Source organism: Bison bison, unplaced genomic scaffold (assembly GCF_000754665.1).
Source record: "Bison bison bison isolate TAMUID 2011002044 unplaced genomic scaffold, Bison_UMD1.0 scf7180017860443, whole genome shotgun sequence".
NCBI classification, from domain to species: Eukaryota; Metazoa; Chordata; class Mammalia; order Artiodactyla; family Bovidae; genus Bison; species Bison bison.
The window spans coordinates 742,318-763,097 of record NW_011491015.1 but is presented as its reverse complement, the minus strand read 5'-3'; the positions used below and the strand labels follow the sequence as shown (position 1 = coordinate 763,097).

General features: G+C 39.3%; 1 protein-coding gene across 8 annotated transcripts in view; it reads left to right on the top strand.

Annotated features, from left to right (window-relative positions):
* CHD2 (chromodomain helicase DNA binding protein 2) overlaps nt 1-20,780 on the top strand; it is a 111,614-nt gene that overhangs the window by 42,715 nt on the left and 48,119 nt on the right. For all 8 annotated transcript variants that reach the window (XR_824549.1, XM_010832154.1, XM_010832152.1 and 5 more), the window contains 7 exons: nt 1,375-1,499; nt 4,703-4,919; nt 6,706-6,795; nt 7,677-7,867; nt 18,303-18,491; nt 20,100-20,262; nt 20,595-20,747. Coding sequence is in view for 7 of the 8 variants with exons in the window: in XM_010832154.1 (XP_010830456.1) it covers nt 1,375-1,499; nt 4,703-4,919; nt 6,706-6,795; nt 7,677-7,867; nt 18,303-18,491; nt 20,100-20,262; nt 20,595-20,747 (1,128 nt within the window). In the remaining variant the exon portion in view is untranslated. The remainder of the gene's footprint in view (nt 1-1,374; nt 1,500-4,702; nt 4,920-6,705; nt 6,796-7,676; nt 7,868-18,302; nt 18,492-20,099; nt 20,263-20,594; nt 20,748-20,780) is intronic.

Genomic DNA, 20,780 nt, shown 5'->3' with positions numbered 1-20,780 from the left:
TAAAACTAGAGGAAGTTGTGGTACATGAAGTGCCCTACCCTTGAAGAATAGATTGGAGCTGGTTAGACAAGATAAAAGGGGGCCCAGGTTATTGCCCTCTTGTGAAAGATACTAAGAGAAAGATGTTCTTGTAATATAGTTGGGGGACCACCGGGCCTCAGGGTTGGAAGAGGGAGGTGATATTGACAAATCAAAGTGTGTATGTATTGAATACCTTGAAGGATATGTTGACTTTATCCTGTGGGTATTGATAAGCCTACCCTCTTGAGCAGAGCAGCAGGCCAGAAACAGTATTTCATTTAGAAAGCTTAATCTAATGACTCTGTGTTGGAGACTCCAGAGTAAGTAATTGTTAAAGCCAGAAGGTCCCACCAGGAAGATGTAGAATAAGCCCCTGAAGGGAGAGTTGGTGTGAGGATGAGGACAGTAGCAGCAGTTGAAGGGTCAGACGGGAGAAGCTTTGTGGGGAGAATTGGCGGGAGTGGACAGCTGCGAGTGAGGCATCTGATTCTGTTGACTGCCCGCTGCTCACAGAGGAGAGCTGAGACAAACAGTAATTACCTTATCAAATACTTTAGTAGGATGACACTTCTTAATAGGGTACTCATTCCAGAGAGTGCTCATCTTCAGAGAAATGCTCCCTGCAAAAAAGGCTTTTGTGGGCACATCACTCTGGGATGCACTCCTGAATGAGCTTCTCCTGTTAACTCACGGCATCCACAAACGTGGTAGACTTGAAAAGGCACGAGCCATGGGATGCATGTAACTTTTTAACCCAGTGTTTCCCAAACTGAATTGCCTGTAGAATACACATTTTGTGCAAACCATAGAGACATGGCTTTACTAGGCTGCCAAATCTTCACACCTCTGAAGGTGAGAGCAGCATCTTTTCCTTCAGAAAGCCAGGCTCACAGAGTTGGGGCTTCAAGGGAGGTGGGCTGCTTTTCAGAATTGACAAATGCTGTTACGGTAGCATAGACAGACTTCCCGAGAGGCATTGTTTTGTGCTGTTTAGAGAGTAAGGTAACGCCAAGAGGAAAATAGGTGACTCACTGCCCCGCTGCAGAGATGATGCAGAGTCAGTGCTGTTTAATGATGTTCACAAGCTTACTTCAGGAAAGAAGCAATGACTAACAACATCTCGGGCTGCAGTCTGGCTTTGGGCATGTAGACAGCGATGCAGGAACTGATGGTCGGTTGGGTGTGGTTGGTGATACAGATGTGAAATTTCAGTTCTTATGCTTTCGTGTAGAGTGCACAAATCATGGTTAGCATTTTAACATATGAACAGGTTTGCATATGAAGAAGGTTAACAGGTTAACATATGAAGAAGGTTTTCTTCATACCTGGTCTTTGTTCAATTCTGCATTTCAGGCCCTGAAGCAGAGACCACGATTTGTGGCTTTAAAGAAACAGCCGGCATATTTAGGAGGAGAGAATCTGGAGCTCCGAGATTATCAGCTGGAAGGTCTCAACTGGCTTGCTCACTCCTGGTGCAAGTACGTAGAAGATTATGTTTGATGTTTTCTCTACTCTTTCTGGCTGTTTAAGATGTTAGATGCAAAGAATTACTCCTTTTTATTCCCTTCTTCAGGGGATCTTCCCAACCGAGGGATTGAACTTGGGTCTTCTGCATTGCAGGCAGATTCTTTACCATCTGAGCCACCAGGGAAGCCCCATTGTATATTATTATTGTTATTTGTCACTATGTCGTGTCTGACTCTTTTGGGATACCATGGACTGTAGCCCACCAGGCTCTTCTGTCCGTGGGATTTTCTAGAATACTGGAGTGGGTTGCCATTTCCTTCCCCCTGGGGATCATCCTGACCCAGAGATCGAACCCATGTCTCCTGGATTGGCAAGTGGATTCTTAGCACTGAGCACAAGGGAAGTCCATTGTATATTATAGAAAAATAATCATATATATATGTGTGTGTGTGTATATATATATATGTATCTATGTATATATATGTATTTGATTAAGAGAAATCACTTCTGGGAATTTCCCTGTATGTGTAATTACCACTTTAGCCTGAAGTAAAAAGTACTTTGTTATTTAGTTATTGGGAGGGTAATAGCCAGCGACCTGTGTCATACTGTGTTATTCGTGAGCACAAATAGCAAGGTAATTTGCCCAAATCTTTGGTGTGGAAGGAATTATTCTAAGACGAGAGAAGATCTTTAATTTACATACTGGTGCTAAAGAGTCTTGTGATTCCCCTGCTCCCCAATTGCTGTACAGGCCATCCCATTTAGAGAAAGTTTTCTGACAGTTGAACTTGTGAAATTATCCTTCACTTTTTGTAATAAGATTACCATAGTCTTGGGAAAAAAGAAGAGAGATGAGACAATGAGGTTTAAAGGTACTTTGAGACTGTACTCATGAATTTTATTCACCAAGTTCAATTGCAGACTCAAGTATTCCCTAATTACTGTGCATTAGGAACCCATGTAGGCCTTGAGAATTTAATAGTGAACCAAGACAAGACAGGATTTCCCTGTCCTCATAGAACATACAGGGTGAAAAGTACCTTTTTAAACCCCCTCAAGGTGTTTTATTTGCAAATATGTATTATATCCCTTGAAAAAGAATCCAAACGTTTCCCCTCCTGTGTTTTCATCTTGCTTCTTCATGGTCCATGATGCCCACTGAGGTTGTTGGTACAATGAAAACAAACTGACGGGACGGGAGCAGGCCATTCTGCCATTTTTCTAGATCTTTCAGTTGCACATCAAATCTGGGGCTGGTCACTCCACACTTAGGAAGCCTGCCTCTGAGGCTCTCAACAACTTGTACAACGCAGTGATCATGGATGATTTCAAATTTGCCAGCGTAACCAGGCTGCTTCTTCAGGGTTAGAAGCCTGACAGTGGCTTTGGAGCGTGGTTTGATAGGCACCTGGCATTTGCCTCTTCTCCGCACTGTTGGTATTCCTGAGAGCGCCAGCCCGGACACCCATGTGCAGCATCACGGCGGCATAGAGAGGCGAAGGAGGGAGGGGAAGCACCTATGTCTGTCTGCACATTCCTTCCCCAGATGGCAGCTCTTAATTTCGTCAGTACTTGGTGGCAAAGCAAGAATTCTTACTTCAGAATAGACTACAGCTCCAAAGCAAAGACGTGTGAGCTGCTTTTCTCAATGCTGAAAAGATGGCTTTTCATTACAGAGATGCGTTTATGTGACTTTCCCAGTTGAGCCGTCTGTTTTTTCTCTTGTTAAAATTTATGTAATATTTAACATTCAGTGTAAGAAACAAAGATCTTGAGGTTCCATTCCTTTGACTGAGAATGGAGGTCTGAGGTAACTCCTGTTCTCGATTGCTGGAAGATTATTTTTGTTTCCGAGAATAGTGAGATGTGAGCTTCCTAAAGGACAATTACAAGCTCAGTGGAGCCTTAGAAGTTGTGTAACTAATCCTCTTGCTTTACACTTCAGGACACACTCTGTAGAGTCTTTAAACTCATTAATTCAGAACCAGCTGAAAAAGGCCCAGTTAGCTGCTGGGCCCTGGTTGTGGGAACCTTGCGTTAAGTAACATGCTGTTTTGGTCTAGTTCCAGAAAAACAGGCAGATCAGACCTCCTTTCATGTGTATAAATGGACAGTGGCAGTTTGCTAGGGAGAGGAAATGTTGGAGAAAATTAACCCTGTTTCCTCCCCAGTGGTGTGAAAAGGTGAGAGAAATAAGAGGGAAATCACTCAGGGATATCTTCTTGGTGAATTAAATGTCTTGTTTTTCTAATCAGTTAGTTGTCTTTAACTTGAGTATTAGTTTTTGTTCTCTCTGGTCCACTGATGAAGTGTGTATTATACATATGTAAACCTCCCGTGGCCTGATTTTCAAGAACCTTTTTATATTTTCAACCTTATGGCATATATGCACCCCTGGTTTCCTGCCAAATGGACTCTTTTCTATTTCCAGAGCATATTTCCTAACTCTGGCTATTTTTTTAAGTTTAAATTAGCTCAAATTAATTCAAGTTTTTGCCTAGTATCTGGACAGCCCTTTCCTATTAGCACCCTGTTGAAATCCTGCCTGTCCTCTAGAGCTGTCTGTCTCAAAGTGTGGTCCAAGGAGTATACCCATATTACAGTGTATCCAGGAGTGCTTGTTAACAATACAGAGTTCTGAGCCCTTTTCCAGATACTCCGATTCAGCAGGTCTGGGGTAGGATTCAGAGATCTGATCTGCAGCCTACCCCTGCTAGATACTAGTATGTTTAAAGGAAGCTCTGTGCACCTGCGGCATGTAGGTCTGGAAAGTAGTGATTACAGCATTAAGTAGCCCAGTGGCAGGCAGTGGAATGGGTGGGCAGTCTGAACAAGGGCCCGTGACTGTCAGGCTGTAGGGCTCACCAGGAGTGGGGTAGCCCGTCTGCCTCTGCCTTCTGCATTGATGGAGCCCAGGGCATGTGCTTTACACCACTATTCCAAACCTGCCTTCTGTTATAAGAGGTAGATGGAAAGCGGCCCTTACAATAATCCAGACCTCGATTATACTTAGATTACTTGTTACCCTGCTGTCTTCTGACGCAGGAGACGATTGCAGAGGAGAGGAGAGACATTTGAGGCTCAAAACCCCTGACTTGCTGAGGAATATCGTGAGGCCTTGATGCCTCTGCTGTTTGTGCATGTACTGTTTTGTTTGTTTTTTGTTGTGAACTGATGATCTTTTTTTGTTTTTATCTTTTTCTTTCTGCAGAAGTAACAGTGTAATCCTTGCTGATGAAATGGGCCTAGGAAAGACCATCCAGACCATATCATTCCTCTCCTACCTGTTCCACCAACACCAGCTGTATGGCCCCTTTCTTATAGTCGTCCCTTTATCCACCCTCACCTCATGGCAGAGGGAGTTTGAAATCTGGGCACCAGAGATTAACGTAGTGGTTTACATAGGTGACCTGATGAGCAGAAATACGGTGTGTAAACAAAAAGAATTGGGATAGAATCTGTGTTATAAATGTATTTGGGAAATTGACCTAAAGCTATTATAGTCTTTAGTAAATTGTGCTTCTGACACTGTGCTATGCCCCTGTTACTGGGAGATTTCTGTATCACAAAAACACAATTCTGATAGTCTTAAAAACGTATGCTTACTTTGTAAAGAAAAACAACAGCTATACATGAACGGGAATCTTTCCTAGTTGGATTGCAGTATTAAGTTTTTCTTCTTTCTTTTCTGTCTACTTTGAAGACCACTTAATTTACAAAGGATTATGCAATAGAGTTTACACCTTATGAAATGTTAGTAGTATTTGACAGGGATAGTACTGACAATACTTTAGTTCTTAGAATTTGTTTCCTAACTTTTAAAAAATGGGGCAGTTATATAACTTATAAGAAAGGAGTAAAAGGACGGTGAGCTATTTCAGAGCAGCAGACATGAGAATTATTTGTCTGATATCAAAGTTAACTTGAGCATCAGGAACTTGGAACACAGGGGCTTAAGTTTATCTTTGTTTGACAGATCTTTTCTTGGTAACGAGTAACATTTTTTAAGGTACTGTGTGCCAGGCCCTGTGCTGGGTACTTCATATATATTACCTATAATCCTTATGATAGTCTTTAAAGTAGATGATATTCTTTCCAATCAACTGATGAAGGAAATTGACAGAGAGGTTAACACTTGGCCTCAGGCCAGCTGGACTGTGGCAGAGCTGGGGTTGGGACAAGGATGTGTTCAGTCCCAGACCTGGGCTTTTTCACCACTGGATGTATGTTGGAATGAACTGTTTCTAGGAAGTTGCTGATGGTTTCATTGAAATTGCCTAACCTAAACTCTGACAGATTTCATTGCTCTAATTTTGAGTTTCTCAGTACATAATAGTTCCTCAGTTTGTTGATCCATCCGTTAACCATTAAAAAAGAAAATCTAGATTATGTAGAATTGCTTCAAACACCACTGCACTGAAAGGTGAGGGCAAAGAAAAAGAACTCTAAATAATTGTGGGGTCAGGTACACTTTCTTTTCTTCCCAGTACTCCTTTTCTTTGTTCTTCCTTCCCACTTGATGGTGATTTTCTCAAAAGCTCTCCTTGACCCATTCTCCATTCCTAACTTGATAACCAAACTGTAGGAACTTTGTCATGGGCCATTGTGCTTGCTGGGTGTCCAGTTATGTACTTTATACTTTTGTATGAATGTGTTAGTTTTTATGTTTCTTTGCATTGATGTTATTTTCATTCTTACTAGGTTGTATTTTAATCCTGTAAGCCTCCCTTTCCTCCTTATTGGGGGCCACATCTTACTGCTATATGATTAATGAAATTTCTGACCAAGTCAGAAGTTGGAATTTGTTTTATTTACTAATAAAAGTATGCCCTACCCAAAGAATAATCAAATTATATTTCCTTAAGAAAATTCTCCTTCTGGAAGATGTCTAGATAAGTTCAAGTCACCAGGGTTTAATTACTCATGAAATGCATTTTTTTCTCAAATGTATTGGGGTGGGGGAATATGGAGAGAAGACTGTTTGAATTCTGGCAATAAAGTTTTTGCTGCTCAGTAATAGATCTTTTCATTTTAACTTGTATTGCTCTGTACTTTGGTTGCTTAGATCAGTTTAGAATGTATTAGGTATTCATTAAGTTCTAATTAGATTTAATTTTTTATTTGGCATATTTTGTTGCATCTGTCATAAGACTTGGTGATTATATAGAAGGCTTAAAGTAGAAATTGTGTCTTAATTTCTATTTTCTCTTATAGATACGAGAATATGAATGGATTCACTCTCAGACCAAAAGGCTAAAGTTCAATGCGCTTATAACAACATATGAGATCCTCTTAAAAGATAAGGTGTGTAATTGGTAACCCAGGAGTGTAACTTGTCCAAATGGTGTGGTCTCTGCCTCCCCCTTGCCATGTTATTTTTCTGTTTTTATTTAAAAAAGCCAACAAATGAAGAACAGAAAATCCATGAAGAATGTTAAGGTTATGTATATATAAAAAAACCCTAGAACCTTACAGTCGAATGGGACCTTGGGTCACCTAAGCCAATTGAATAAGACAGGATGAAAGGGGATTGAGGCCCACACCTGATAGGAGATTCTGGTCAGTCATTGGAAGCTGGTCTTGAGTGCCTCTCAGGCATTTGCCATCTTATTGTTAAGCACTTCTCCAGAACAGACGTTGTGAATTGTCTCTGTGAAGAGGACAGAAAAATGAAGCTCTTTTAAATTATCTCCTTCTACCGTTACTATGAAATGTATGTGCCAAGTGATCCCATTGATGATGATAGGTGTAAGCAAGTTCAGCTTGTTTACAAGCTGTGGCTTGTAGTAGCTTGTGGCTCTTGGTGTTTCTGTGCTTTCAGGGTTGGGATGGAGAATAGGCAGAGAAGAATCTTAATTAAGGAGAGACTGCAAAATCATGAGTTTTGTTTTTGTGTTGTTTTTGCCCAGCATACATACCAGTTTTTATGTTTTTGCTTTGAGGCATGCAGCGATACCTGAAAGACCCCCTGTAGGTTTTAGAGGATGACCTGCTCTTTAGAGTAAACACCAGTCTGGCAGCTAAGAGAATAAACAGAAGAGTCTTACGTACTTTTAAGTCAGTGAAGAATAAATGTTTCTGTGTAAACCTTTGTGATGGTATTTGTACAGAGATGATTAACACTTGAAAGTATTTTTAGGTTCCCTTCTGACCTGGTGGCTCGTTCTGTTTTGTTTTTACTTTAGACTGTGCTGGGCAGTATTAACTGGGCCTTTCTGGGAGTGGATGAAGCCCATCGGTTGAAGAATGATGACTCTTTATTGTATAAAACTCTGATTGATTTCAAGTCCAACCATAGGCTCCTGATTACGGGGACCCCTCTTCAGAATTCCCTCAAAGAGCTCTGGTCCTTGCTGCACTTTATTATGCCGGAGAAGTAAGCTCCTTCCTATGTATTTCAAAAGATGCTAGAATGTCTGAAATGCCAATGCTTTTTAACTTTTTTAGCAGACCTTAGGGAAAACAGATGGCATGGTCTGGGGAAAGCAAAGCATGGAACTGAGGCAGCAATAAAAGTGTGAAATGTTTTATAACAAATGATAGAAAGCTCAGAAATCAGTCTGTTAAGGAAGAAAGCATACTGTCTACCAAGCATTTGAATTGTTTAATGCTTTGGAGGAAATAGTTGATAAATAGAAAACATTTCATACCTTCTCCCAGTAGCTATAAGGTCATCAATATAATTGGAATGGCGTATACAAGGTATACAATCTGAAAATAAAATATCCTAAATCTAAGCTTTTGATAGTAAAAGCAACAACTTGAGATTTGTTACAATTACCTATTTAAAGAATTGTGGGATGTCTTTACTGAAAAGATTTTTGTGGGAGAGATGGTATGTACATTTCATAAAACTTTAAAATTATCCAATGGTGTTTGATGATACTTGCAATCTAAATTGTTACCCTAATGTGGAATACCCTACTCAGAATCTGACCCATCTTAGCATTTTCTCCACCACTAATTGTGCTCCAGCCATTCTGGCTATCTTCTGGTTCCTTTAACAAGCCAAGCATTGCTATTCTTTTCTTTATTTTATTTTATTATTGTTTTTAGTGGATTGATGACTGGTTTACAATGGTTTGATTTTTGTCATATGTCAACATGAATTAGCCACAGGTGTACATATGTCCCCTCCCTCCCACCTCTCACCCGTTCCCCGCTCTAGGTTATCACAGAGCCGCAGTTTGGGTTCCCTGAGTCATACAGCACGTTCCCATTGGCCATCTATTTACGAATGTTGGTGTGCACGCCTCCATGCTGCTCTGCATTCATCCCACCCTCTTCTGCTTCTTCCCACCTTTGTCCATAAGTCTCTTCTCTCTGTCTGCCTCTCCATTGCTGCTCTGTGAACAGATGCATCAGTACCTTCCTTCTAGATTCCGTGGATATGTGTTAATATACGATATTTGTTTTTCTCTTTCTGGCTTACTCCACTCTGTACAGTAGGCTCTAGGTTCATCCACCTCATTAGAACTGACTCAGATGTGTTCCTTTTTATGGGCATTGTGTGTGTGTACCACAGCTGCTTTATCCGTCTGTTGATGGACGTCGGGGCTGCTTCGGTGTCTTGGCTGTTGTAAACAGTGCTGCAGTGGACACTGGGTCCGTGTGTCTTTTCGGGTTTGGGTTTCCTCGGGGTATGTGCCTAGCAGTGACACTGCTGATCACATGGTGGCTTTACTCCTGCTTTTAAAGGAACCCTCGTGCCATCTCCCGCAGTGGTGTGTCAGTTGACATCCCACCCACGGTGCTGGAGGGCCCCCTTCTCTCCACACCCTCTCCAGTACTTGTTTGTGGATTCTTTGATGATGGCCATTCTGTGATCCCTCATTGTGGTTTTGATTTGCATTTCTCTAATAATGAGTGATGTTGAACATCTCTTCATACGTTAATTGGCCATCTGTATGTCTTCTTTGGAGAAATGTCTGTTCAGATCTTTCTGTCCACTTTTTGATTGGGTGGTTTGTTTTTCTGGTATTGAGTATTGTATGAGCTGCTTGTATATTTTGAAACTTAATTCTTTTGTCAGTTGTTTCATTTGCTATTACTTTCTCCTATTCTGAGGGTTGTCTTTTCACTTTGATTATAGTTTCCTTTGCTGTGCAAAAGCTTTTAAGTTTAATTAGGTCCCATTTAATTATTTTGTTTTTATTTCCATGATTCTAGGAGGTGGGTCATAAAGGATCTTGCTATGATTTATGTCACAGTGTTCTACCTATGTTTTCTTCTAAGAGTTTTACGGCTTCCGGTCTTACAATTAGGTCTCTAATCCATCTTGAGTTTATCCTTGTGTGTGGTGTTAGAAAGTGCTCTATTTCGTTCTTCGATCCATCTCGAGTTTATCCTTGTGTGTGGTGGTAGGAAGTGCTCTATTTCGTTCTTTGATCCATCTCGAGTTTATCCTTGTGTGTGGTGGTAGGAAGTGCTCTATTTCATTCTTTTGCACATAGTTGTCCACGTCTTCCAGTGCCACTTGTTGAAGAAACTGTCCTTTCCCATTGTATAGTCTTGTATATGTCAAAGATAACCTGCCCATATATGTGTGGGTCTAAGCATTGCTATTCTTTTTGTCTGGAATGTTCTTTCTCCTCATCTTCAGAGGGGAAGTCACTTATTAATACCTTTGCCTTACCTTACATGACCAGCAAACCTGAAATTCCTTATTGGACATGCTTATCTTCCACACCCCGTTTCATTTTCTATATGTCACCTTCCCCTCCACCCCCATTTATTTCCTCACTGATCCTGTGCCATTAAATTATGCATTTAGAAGTAGCAGGGATCTTGTTTGTTTATTCATCTGTGGTCCACAGACCTAGAATAGTACGTGGCATGCAGTAAACAGTTCAATTAAGAATTGTCAAGTTAATAGATGAAGCGCCACTTTTTTTTTTTTTTTTTTTTAATTTGGAGAAGACTTGAGTGCTTACTCTGTGCCATAAACTGAGCACAGCATGTTTTGGACAGCCTAAGGAAATAGCTTATGGGAATATAATGTATGTACCATAGAATGTGGTACGGGAGATGTCAAGGGACAGGGAGGCCTGGCGTGCTACAGTCCATGGGGTCGCAACGAGTCAGACAGACTGGATGACTGAAAAACGGCAACAACCGTGGAATGTACCATTTTAAGTATACAAGTCAATTTTTTTTTTTTAAAGTAAATTTATAGAATTGTGCAGCCATCCCCACAGTCTACCTTTAGAATATGTTCCTCACCGCAAAAAATTCCTTCTTGCCTGTTTGTAGTTAATCCCTGCTTCAACTTCTAGCCTTAGGCAGTCACTAAACAGCTTTCATCTCTAGAGATGTACCTTTTCTAAAAATTTCATCTAAATTGAATCCTAATAAGTAATCTTTTGTTTTTGGCTTCTTTTACTTAGCATAATTATTTTGAGATTCGCCCATGTTATAGAATTTATAGAATTTATTAGGAGTTATTCTCTTATTATGGAGTCATATTCCATTCTATACACCAGTTGATGGATGTTTGGGTTGCTTCAGTTTGGGGCTATTTTGTTAATGACTATATACATGGGAGTGGAATTGCTGCGTTATTCATAAAGTATATATTTAACTTCTTAAGAAGCTACCGGCTGTTTTCCAAAGAGACTCTACCTTTTTACATTCCCATCAGAAATGTTTGAATTTTTTCATTTCTATCATTGCTGATACTTGGTGTATTGTCAGTCTTCTGGATTCCAGCATTCTGGTGGGCAAATAGTGGTATCTCATTGTGTTTTGACTTGCGTTTCTATAATGACTAGTAATGCTGAACATCTCTTCATGTGTTCATTGGCCGTTAGTGTATATTTGGTCGTATGTCTGTTCAGTCTTCCACCCATTTTTAAGTTAAATTGTTTACCTTGTTGTCCTTTGTCCTTGGACGTGGGGTATCTTTTGTTGTGTTCCAACATATTCCTGTCAATGGTTGTTCCACAGCTTGTTGCGATTTTGGCGTTCTCGCAGGAAAAGATGAGTGCACATCCTTCTACTCTGCCATGTAGCAGCACCCTTAATGAGTTGAAGAGGTTTTTAATTTTTTAAAAGTGGTCTAGATGGAAGTTCTTTATTAGACTCACATCTTCTCTTAAGGCTGTAGTACCTCATTTCTCCAGTGTAGGTAGATTCCTTTTATTTTTTGTCTTACTGTATTGGCTAGAATTTTCCATGTTGAGTAGAGTTGGTGGGAGTAGGCTGTTGCAGGATTTTTGTTAGGTACCCTTTATAAGGTTGAGGAAATTTTCTTGTGCTCCTGGTTTTTGAAGAGTTTTTACGAGCTCTTGAGTTGTGTTGGATTTTGTCATGTGTTGCTCTTCTGTGCCTGTGGAGGTGACCATGTGATATCTGTTCTATATTCCACCCGTGTGGTATATAGCATTAGTTACCTTTTGGCTATTGTCAGTCTTTCATTCCTGGGATAAATCTGACTTGGTCGTAATGTTGAATCCTTTTTCTGTTTCTGGATTCAGTTTGCTAATACTTTGTTAAAGATTTTTCCATTTTTGTTCCTGAGGTACCTAGTTTTTTTGTTTGTTTTTGTTTTAGTGATGTCTTTCTTTCTGGCTTTGGTATCAGGATCATAGAATGAATTGTATAGTATTCCCTCCTTTATTTTCTGAAACAATTGGTTAAGATTTGTATTACTTTTAAAAATATTTGATAGGATTCGCCAGTGTTGCCTTGTGAGCTTTGGCTTTTCTTTGTGATAAAATTTTTAATGAATATTTCCATTTCTAGTTATAGGTCTATTCAGGTTTTCTGTTTCATCTTGACTTTGTTTTGTTTTGTTAATTTGTGTTTAAGAATTAGTGTATTTCATCTAAATTGTTTTGTTTGTTGGCATAAAGCTAGTATTTCCTAATGATCCTTTTAATTTTTCAAGAATCAATACTGATCTAAGTAATACTTTGATTATGGTAATTTGTGTCTTGTCTCTTGGTCTTTTTATAATAGGTAAAAGTTATCAATATTAGGGATGTTTTCAAAGACAGCAGCTTTGGAGGTTATTGGTTTGTTTTGTTTTTTCTATTTAGAATTTCATTTATTTCCACTCTCATTTTTATTATTGTCTCCCTGTGCTTTTCATTTAGTTTTCTTGTTTTCTATTTTCTTAAGATGGAAGCTTAGATTATTGATTTAAGATCTTTTCTTCCTTTTCCCAATATAGGTACTTAAAGATACAGATTCCCTCCCTGTACTGCTATAGCTGCAGCCCGTAAATGTTGCTATCTTCTGTTTTTGTTTTAATTCATTTTCACCTGTTTTTGAATTGCTCTTTTGATTTTTTCTTTTGTGCATGGGTTTCTTTTTTTTAAAAAATGATTTGTAGTTTACTTCTGTCTTAGAGCACATGCTTTAAATGAATTATTTGTTATAGTCTAGTATGTTTTTTATTTTTGAGGATATTCCATGTATACTTGAAAAATGTTTATTCGGCCTTTGCTGGGTAGAATTCTGTGTCTGTTCAGTCACCTTTGTTAACAGTCTCCTACGTATCTTGCCGACCCCGTGTGTAGTAGTTCTATCAGTAATTGAGTGAAGTGTTTTAATATTTAACTACAGTTGTTGAATGACCTACTTCTTTCAGTTCTGTCAGTTAGGGGGTTCTCTTGTTAGATGTGTGCACATTTATGTTGGGTTGACCAAAAGTTCATTTGAGTTTTTCCATAACATCGTACAGAAAACTCTAAATGAACTTTTTGGCCAAACCAGTATTTGTTGTTTGTTTCTGATGTATTGACCTTGTTACCATTATAGCACGGCCCTCCTCATCTCCAGTGCTGCTTCTCGCTCTCTGGGTCTGCTTTGATCTCTAGCTCCTCAGCCGTCTCCTGACGACTGTCTGCACAGTGTACTGCTTCCATTGGTTACTTTCGCCCTGTATCTTTCTTTAAGATGTGGCTCCTGTGGACAGCATATAGTTGGATTTTCCTTCTTCTCTAGTAAGATAATGTCTGCCTTTTGATTGGAGTACTTAGTTCATTCACATTTAGTAGAATTATTGATATGGTTGGATTTATGTCTGTTTTGTTTTCCCTCTATATGTCTTATTTCTTTTTTGTTCCTTTGCTTTTTTCTTTGCTGTCTTCTTTTGTTTCAACAAATAGTTTTTAGTGGTTGCTCCAAGGTGTTTAGTGTATACATCTTATCAAAATATTCTTAAAATTAATACTGATTTAATTCTGGTAAAATATAGCAACTTTTCTGCAGTATAGCTCTGTTTTCTCCTCCTTCATTGTTTTAAACCCAAGAATACAGTGATAAAATGATTGCTTTATTCAGGCTTGTGTTTGAAGGAAATTAAGAAAAGAGAAAATATATTTATACAGTCTTACTTACCATTTTACTTTATCATCTTTTAGTGATCTTCATTTCTTCTTGTGCAGTCAAGTTGCCGTCAGGTGTCACTTTAGCCTGAAGGGCTCTGTTTAGTATTTCTTGTAAAGCAGGCCTTCTACCCACAAATTCTGTCTTCATTTGTCTGTGCTGTTCTCTTTTCACCTTTAGTTTTGAAGAATAGTTTAAGACTCCTCAGAAGACAGAGAAGCTTGACTGCTCTGATTATGCTCTTACTACAGCAGTTTTAGAACAGGCTTAGACTATTTCCTTTTTTTGCAGGCATCCTCACTATAGTATACTTGTGAGAGAGGAGGCCCCCCTCTATACTCCTCCTTCCTCTGCCTTCTCTTGGAACAGAGTTTCTTAACCTCAGCACTGTTGACATTTTGGGCTGGATAATTCTTTTTTTGCAAAGTTGGGGGTGGCTCTCCTTTGCATTTTATGGTGTTCAGCATCCATGGCCGCTACCTACTCCATGCCAGGAGTGATCCCCCTTCCTCAGTTGTGACAACCAAAAATGTCTCCAGACATTGCCGAGTGTCCCCCAGAGGGGTGAAGTCACCACCTTGAGAAGCACTACGCGAGAGAGTTCCTGCTGCCTCCCCGCATTGCCCATTCTGCCGTCCTCCCCCCTCCCCCCAGTCTCATTGCTGATCTTTCACCTGTCCCATTTGCTGCTCACCTGCTCCTCTGCTCCTCCCACAGAGCTCTGTAAGTCAATAGCAGTCACCTTTTTGAGGAGGGAGGCAGTTTCCCCCTTCTCTTTTTAAACATTCTATTGTCCATTCTGTAATGAATACCCTGTCCGTCATGTATTAGCAGAAGCCCATGTTTTTATACAGTGTGTTTTTCAAAATGTGCGTGCTATAAAACAGATGATGAATGAAAGTTTAGAAACAGTGGGGGTATCACTTATTAGTGATCTTTGTTTTCTGAAATGGATAAGAGAATTTTCAAGTATATTAGAGTTTTCATATTGTTTTCTTGTATCTGATTTTTGATATACTGTGTATGTTTAGCCTCAGATTGTAGTGAGAATATGCCGCCTTAGAGAGGTGATGAAAAATGTGTCTCGTATCATATGGTTAATAACTGGATAGACTGAGATCGATATGTCTCATATCATATGGTTAATAAGTGGATAGACTGAGGCCAATCTCCGGTCTTCTGTGACCCAGGCCCATGTCTTTAAATTTCAAATTCTAAAGAGAAATAGTGCATTCTTCATAGCACCATAGAGATGAAGTAGAAGTATTCTGCATAGTAGGAACCTTGAGGCCTGTGGGAACTTATGTGCTCATTTTCTAGAGAAAGAAACGTGATGCTTAGTTTCCTCCAGTGAATGGCTAGCTAAGATTTGTTCTTTTGTTCTTGGCTAGCGAGGTGGATGGTAGGGATTTTGACTCCTAAATGGTCATAATTAATTTTTTGATGCTCTTAAGCAACTGCAGCGTTCCACCCAGCATGGGCTACATTTTGGGAAAAAAGTTTTATGTTTTTGTTTTTATAACTGAAGAGAGGAATTTTGAATTACTTTTTTCCACTAGAGATGATCATTCAGTTAGTGTTTGCCAAAGTTTTCCATGTGGCCAGTTGGGTAATTATTGGAGGGTGGATTGGAGTTAAGGGATGTACTTTGTGTATGTGTGTGTATGCGTGTGTGTGTATCAGCATGTGTATGTGTAAGAGAGCTTTTTCTCTGTAAACTTTGTTTTTAAAACATTATTATTTTCAGACATTTAAAAAAATCATTTTTCACGAAGGTGTATGTGTAAGAAGGAAATCCATTAGTTAAGGAGTTTAGATTTTCCTTTATTTCCATCTGAGCTTGCTGTGTGGACAACAAATCCTGTACTTCCTCCTACCCTTTGTGGTAGGTCCTGAGGTTCATTACGGCTCTCTACAACCGTGTGTTCCTTTTTGGGAAGTGATCCGCTGAAGAAACGTCATTGTACAGAAGAGAGGTTTACTCATATAATTTCCGGACTTTCCCTTCCTCAGCTGTGATAGGCCATTGTTCTCAGCATCCAAAAGTTACTGTTCTTTTTAACCAGCTGAGATGGCATTTCCTTTGTGCAGAGTCGATCCAGTCGCCTTTTCTGCATAGCGACTCTGACCAGGAGCCCACCCTTACTGTCTATGGTTACTACCCTTACTAGAGACACATATCGTTGAGCCACTGTGTTCTGTATGTAGTGTTTTTGCAAAGTATGGGGCTTGCTTTTAAAGCGAGAAAGAGCTACGACTACATCAAAGAATTCAGCGTATACACATAATCATGTGCAAATGTGTATTTCATACCCACCCTACAAAATAACTTAGTTTGATAGAGTATTTTCGGAGATTTTTACCTCTTAGTGTTTTGTTGTTGTTGTTTTGCTTCTGCTGTCTAGTCCAGTCTGTGAATTTTTTTGCACTTTTCCTTTCACATATTTATCACAGGACTTCTAGTATACTGTTCTCCCTGCTTTGATTTAATTTTCTTCTTTGTTGTTCCTCATTAGAGTGAGCTTCTGTTTATGCAAAATCCCAAGGTCTGGAAAATGCAGAATTGTTTCTACTTCGGTGAGACGCATATGTTAAATAAATACAGAAGTTGATCAACAGAGGAATAGTTAAAATAGTGACTCTGTAGGCTGTGATGTGGTATCATTATAAGTTCACCATGATGACGGTATACCTTTTATATCCGTGGTATTACAAACTGACAGTTGTCCACTGCATGGACCAGCACATGTTTCTTAAAGAACTTGGTAGTCAACATTTCAACTAGGCATACGGTCTCTGTCACAACTACTCATCTGCTGTATAGACAGAAAGCAGCCATAGGCAGTTTGTAAATAACTTAGTATATATCTAAGAAATAATATCTCATATTAACTTTTTTAATGCAATAAGAATACACTAGGTGGGTGAAAATACTTGTTGCCTAAAACAGTAGGAGCAGTAAGTCTTGTTTTAAAAAAAAGTTTATTAAGTTTTTAGACTAGTGTAGTTTTAATTAAAATGTGTTATGTAAATTAAAACATTCCCTTGAAATTATTTATCTCCCAGCTCTTCAGAAAGTAGCTTGATGTATAGGAATGGTCTTTCATTTCCAGTTGCCTCATACATTTTGCGTTGAGATGCTGTTGAGATACCTCATTTTTTACATTGTTCCTTTTAATCCTCTTATCAGTTTTAATTCTTCAATTTATGTTCTTATTTTTCATAGCAGTATGGCAGAATACAGTGTGCCTTTGGTTTGTCGAGGGAGAAGCTTTAATGGTATTCTCAGATTGCTACCTCTAAAGGTTGTTTTCTCTGCCTCTCTGAACGTGGTTGTTTCAGGCATTGCCAGGTATCACTGGGCTTGAAACTGATGCTCCTGGTGCCTGATGGCATGCTTGGCCGTTCCTGAGATCAGAAATGGCAGCAGACAGTTAACATCCTTGTGCCTAGAGGCAGTGCTGGCATTTGACTTTCTCTCTTATCAGAGATCTCATTACATGGTAGCTCTAGGTAGTGTCAAGTCCTGAGTTTATAATTCCGGGACTTGACTGACCTCGGCACAGCAGGGCCTCATCTCACCCACTGAGCTTCAGTCTGTACACAGAACTAAGCAGCTTCTTCCAAGTGCTTTCTTGGCTTTCATTTGGCAAGTCAGCAAGCTTATATTTTTCTAAGCCCCATGAAAGAAACTTCTTTCAATTTTTATTTTTGAAAGAGCTTTGATCATAGTGTCCCATACTGAATTTCTGCCACAGGTCCTTTAGTGATCGAAAGATGGTTGAATTAATATTTACACAGGAGAAACTTTGATCTGTAGAGTCCAGGCAGAATTTGTTATGGGTGACTTGTCTTTAAATTTCATTGATAAATTTTGTGCCTCCAAGTTCTGTTAGTATTAAATTTGTATCACTTACATCATTCTTCTTGTCTGGGGGTTGTTGTGTGGTTGATTGCCATTGTGATCTATTAACTTTTAAATCTGTGGGCAGTAAGGATGACTGATGGAAACGATATAGTTTTTACATTTGGTGACAGCCCTGATACCACCACTAATTATTCTTTTATCTCTGAATATTGTTTTCCCTGTAAATTGCAGCTTATTAAACGATAGCTTATGATTAATTTTCTGCCTAACATTTTATCACAATAACTTGTTACTTATGTACTAATTGCATGATTTACTGAAATATTTTGTGAACCCTGGATCCAGTCTCAGAATTGGAAACCTGCTATTATCCAGTATAGACTTATGAAATTGTTTCAGTTGATTTTTCCTTGCCTTTTGTTTTCCCTGCTCTTATATTCAAGAGCTAGTGAAAGATAAAATCTATTTATCCTTATAGGGAAGACTCATTTTTTTTAACGGACTTTTTTTTTTTTTTCTAGTTGGTTCCTTAAAAAAGAAATTTTAATTGGGAAAAAAAAATTTTTTTTTTTCTGTGTAATTGAGTAACACTGTTCTGTTTTATCTCTAGGTTTGAGTTCTGGGAAGATTTTGAAGAAGACCATGGGAAAGGGAGAGAGAATGGCTATCAGAGTCTTCATAAGGTGCTAGAGCCTTTCCTTCTCCGAAGAGTGAAGAAAGATGTGGAGAAATCTCTTCCTGCCAAAGTGGAACAGATTCTCAGAGTGGAGATGTCAGCCCTTCAGAAACAGTATTACAAGTAAGTCATTGGCTGAGTCAGGCCCGACTGGGATTAAGATCAGTGCCAGGAACACATGAGAGAGAGAACTGACAGGTAAACTGCCTTTTTTAGTGAAGTCTCAACACAGATTTAAATAGCAGTTTATTTGTGGTCGGAGAGAGGGAAATTTATTTTTAAGGAATTGCTTTGTTTAATTTTGTTGATGATTACTAATAGTTAACAGAGCTCCAAAGCCAAAACTGCCAAGTCTGGCCTGTTCAAAGACCTGCCTTCATTCTTGTCTCCTCCATTCCAGTTTCTCTTCTCCTTAGGTAATGATTACTGTTATATTTAAAAGTCTTAGTGTTTATCTTTCCTTTATTTTTAATTTTTAAAATAGAAGCAGATACACGCTAGCTTCTTCGGGCCTTTTGTCTTCTTATACAGATGGTAGCACACTGTGCAGTTTTCTGTACCTTACTTTTTTCACTTACTGATGCCAGACAGCTGTGCTGGGAACACTCCACAGTGGTGTACAGAGGCAGACAGCCCTTGCTTTTTGCAACCGCATAGTGGATCTGTGGAAAAGTTTGTTACTAGTCCCCTAGTGATGGACATTTGGATAGTTCCAAATACTTAACTTTTATAAATAGTGCTGTAGTCTTTGAGCCATCCCTCTTTGAGATGGGTTCCTAAAACATGTGATTGCTGAAAGCGTAAAGAAATTTCACAGTGCAGAAGAAAAGTGCTTCTCATATTTTGGGCTTTGTGGTTAGAGCTTATTTGGATATGTGTGAATATTCACGCACCCCGTCCTCCCTTCTTTCCAAACTGAGTTGTAAAACACACTCATCATGAGCACTGTATTCTGTAAAACTCCCTTTTACACAATTTAAATGGATATGTAGCTTCTGTCATTGATATATCTCATTTATTTAACTGATTTTCTAATTTGTGATAGCTTAATTTCCACTTTTATACTATATTAAAGACAGCTTCAGTGATAGTCATTGTTTATGTGAAATATATAAATGTAATATATGTTCTAGTATATATATATATTTGTTGTTGTTGTTGTTGTTGCCTTGGCTTTCTAAAAAAAAAAGTACTTACTTTCAGTTGGAGGATATTGTGTTTGTCTCTGCCATACATCAGCATAAATCAGTCATAGGTATACATATGTCCCCTCCCTCTTGAATCTCCCTCCTACCTCCCACCCTATCCCATCCCTATAGGTTGTCCCATAGCACCTTAATCATTGAGCTCCCTGCATCATACATCAGTTTTTTATTGTTATTATCCTCTCTTAATATTCCTGTGCTCAGCCAGGTTGAATATTCCTGTGCTCAGCCAGGTTGAATACCTGATAGAATGTTGAATGGTCTGACTCTGGAGATGTGTGAGATCTCCTGCTGAGGTGGCAGGAGATAGAAGGTAAAGCGCCCTTAGTTCAATGGTCTGGCTCTGGAGGTGTGTGAGGGCTCCTGCTGAGGTGGCAGGAGGCAGAAGGTAAAGTGCCCTTCCTCGCCTTTTCAGTTCCCCTCCGCCCCCATGCCCTCAGTCATAGTGTTTCCTTTTATAATCTCCCTGGTATACCCTGTTCTCTTCCTTTGCATCTGATAATATCATTATTGTCTTACTTTGCAGATGGATTCTGACCAGGAATTACAAGGCTCTCGCCAAAGGAACAAGAGGCAGCACATCTGGCTTCCTTAATATTGTGATGGAACTGAAGAAATGCTGCAACCACTGTCACCTGATTAAGCCCCCTGAGGAAAACGAAAGGGAAAATGGACAGGAAGTTCTTCTGGTGTGTGCCTACCTTGTTTGTAATTAGTTTCTTAAGGACAGTTTAATTTCTGTAGATGCTTTTACTCAAAACACTCCTTTTCCTCCCTGATGGCTCTTCAAGGAGCATCAAAAGAAGCTTTAAAAACAGGTGAGGAAAACCAAATAGCTAGGAAAAATCTGGAAAGTATATTGTCACAGATACCAGGTAAAGAGCATTTTAGGAATTGCTTGTCAGCTAGATTGCAGAAGGCTTCCAGAAGCTTTAAGATGATTTTAAAAATATGAACTCTTAGAGGTGAAGGGCAGATTGAAGTATCCTTTTGATCATGATCGTGTCTTTTCGTTCTTCAGTCCCTGATCAGGAGCAGTGGGAAGCTGATTCTATTAGATAAACTGTTGACAAGACTTCGAGAAAGAGGAAACAGAGTCCTTATCTTCTCTCAGATGGTGAGGATGTTGGATATCCTGGCTGAGTACCTGACTATTAAGCACTACCCTTTCCAGGTAAGGATGCTCGGTACTTACGGTCTCTCCCTT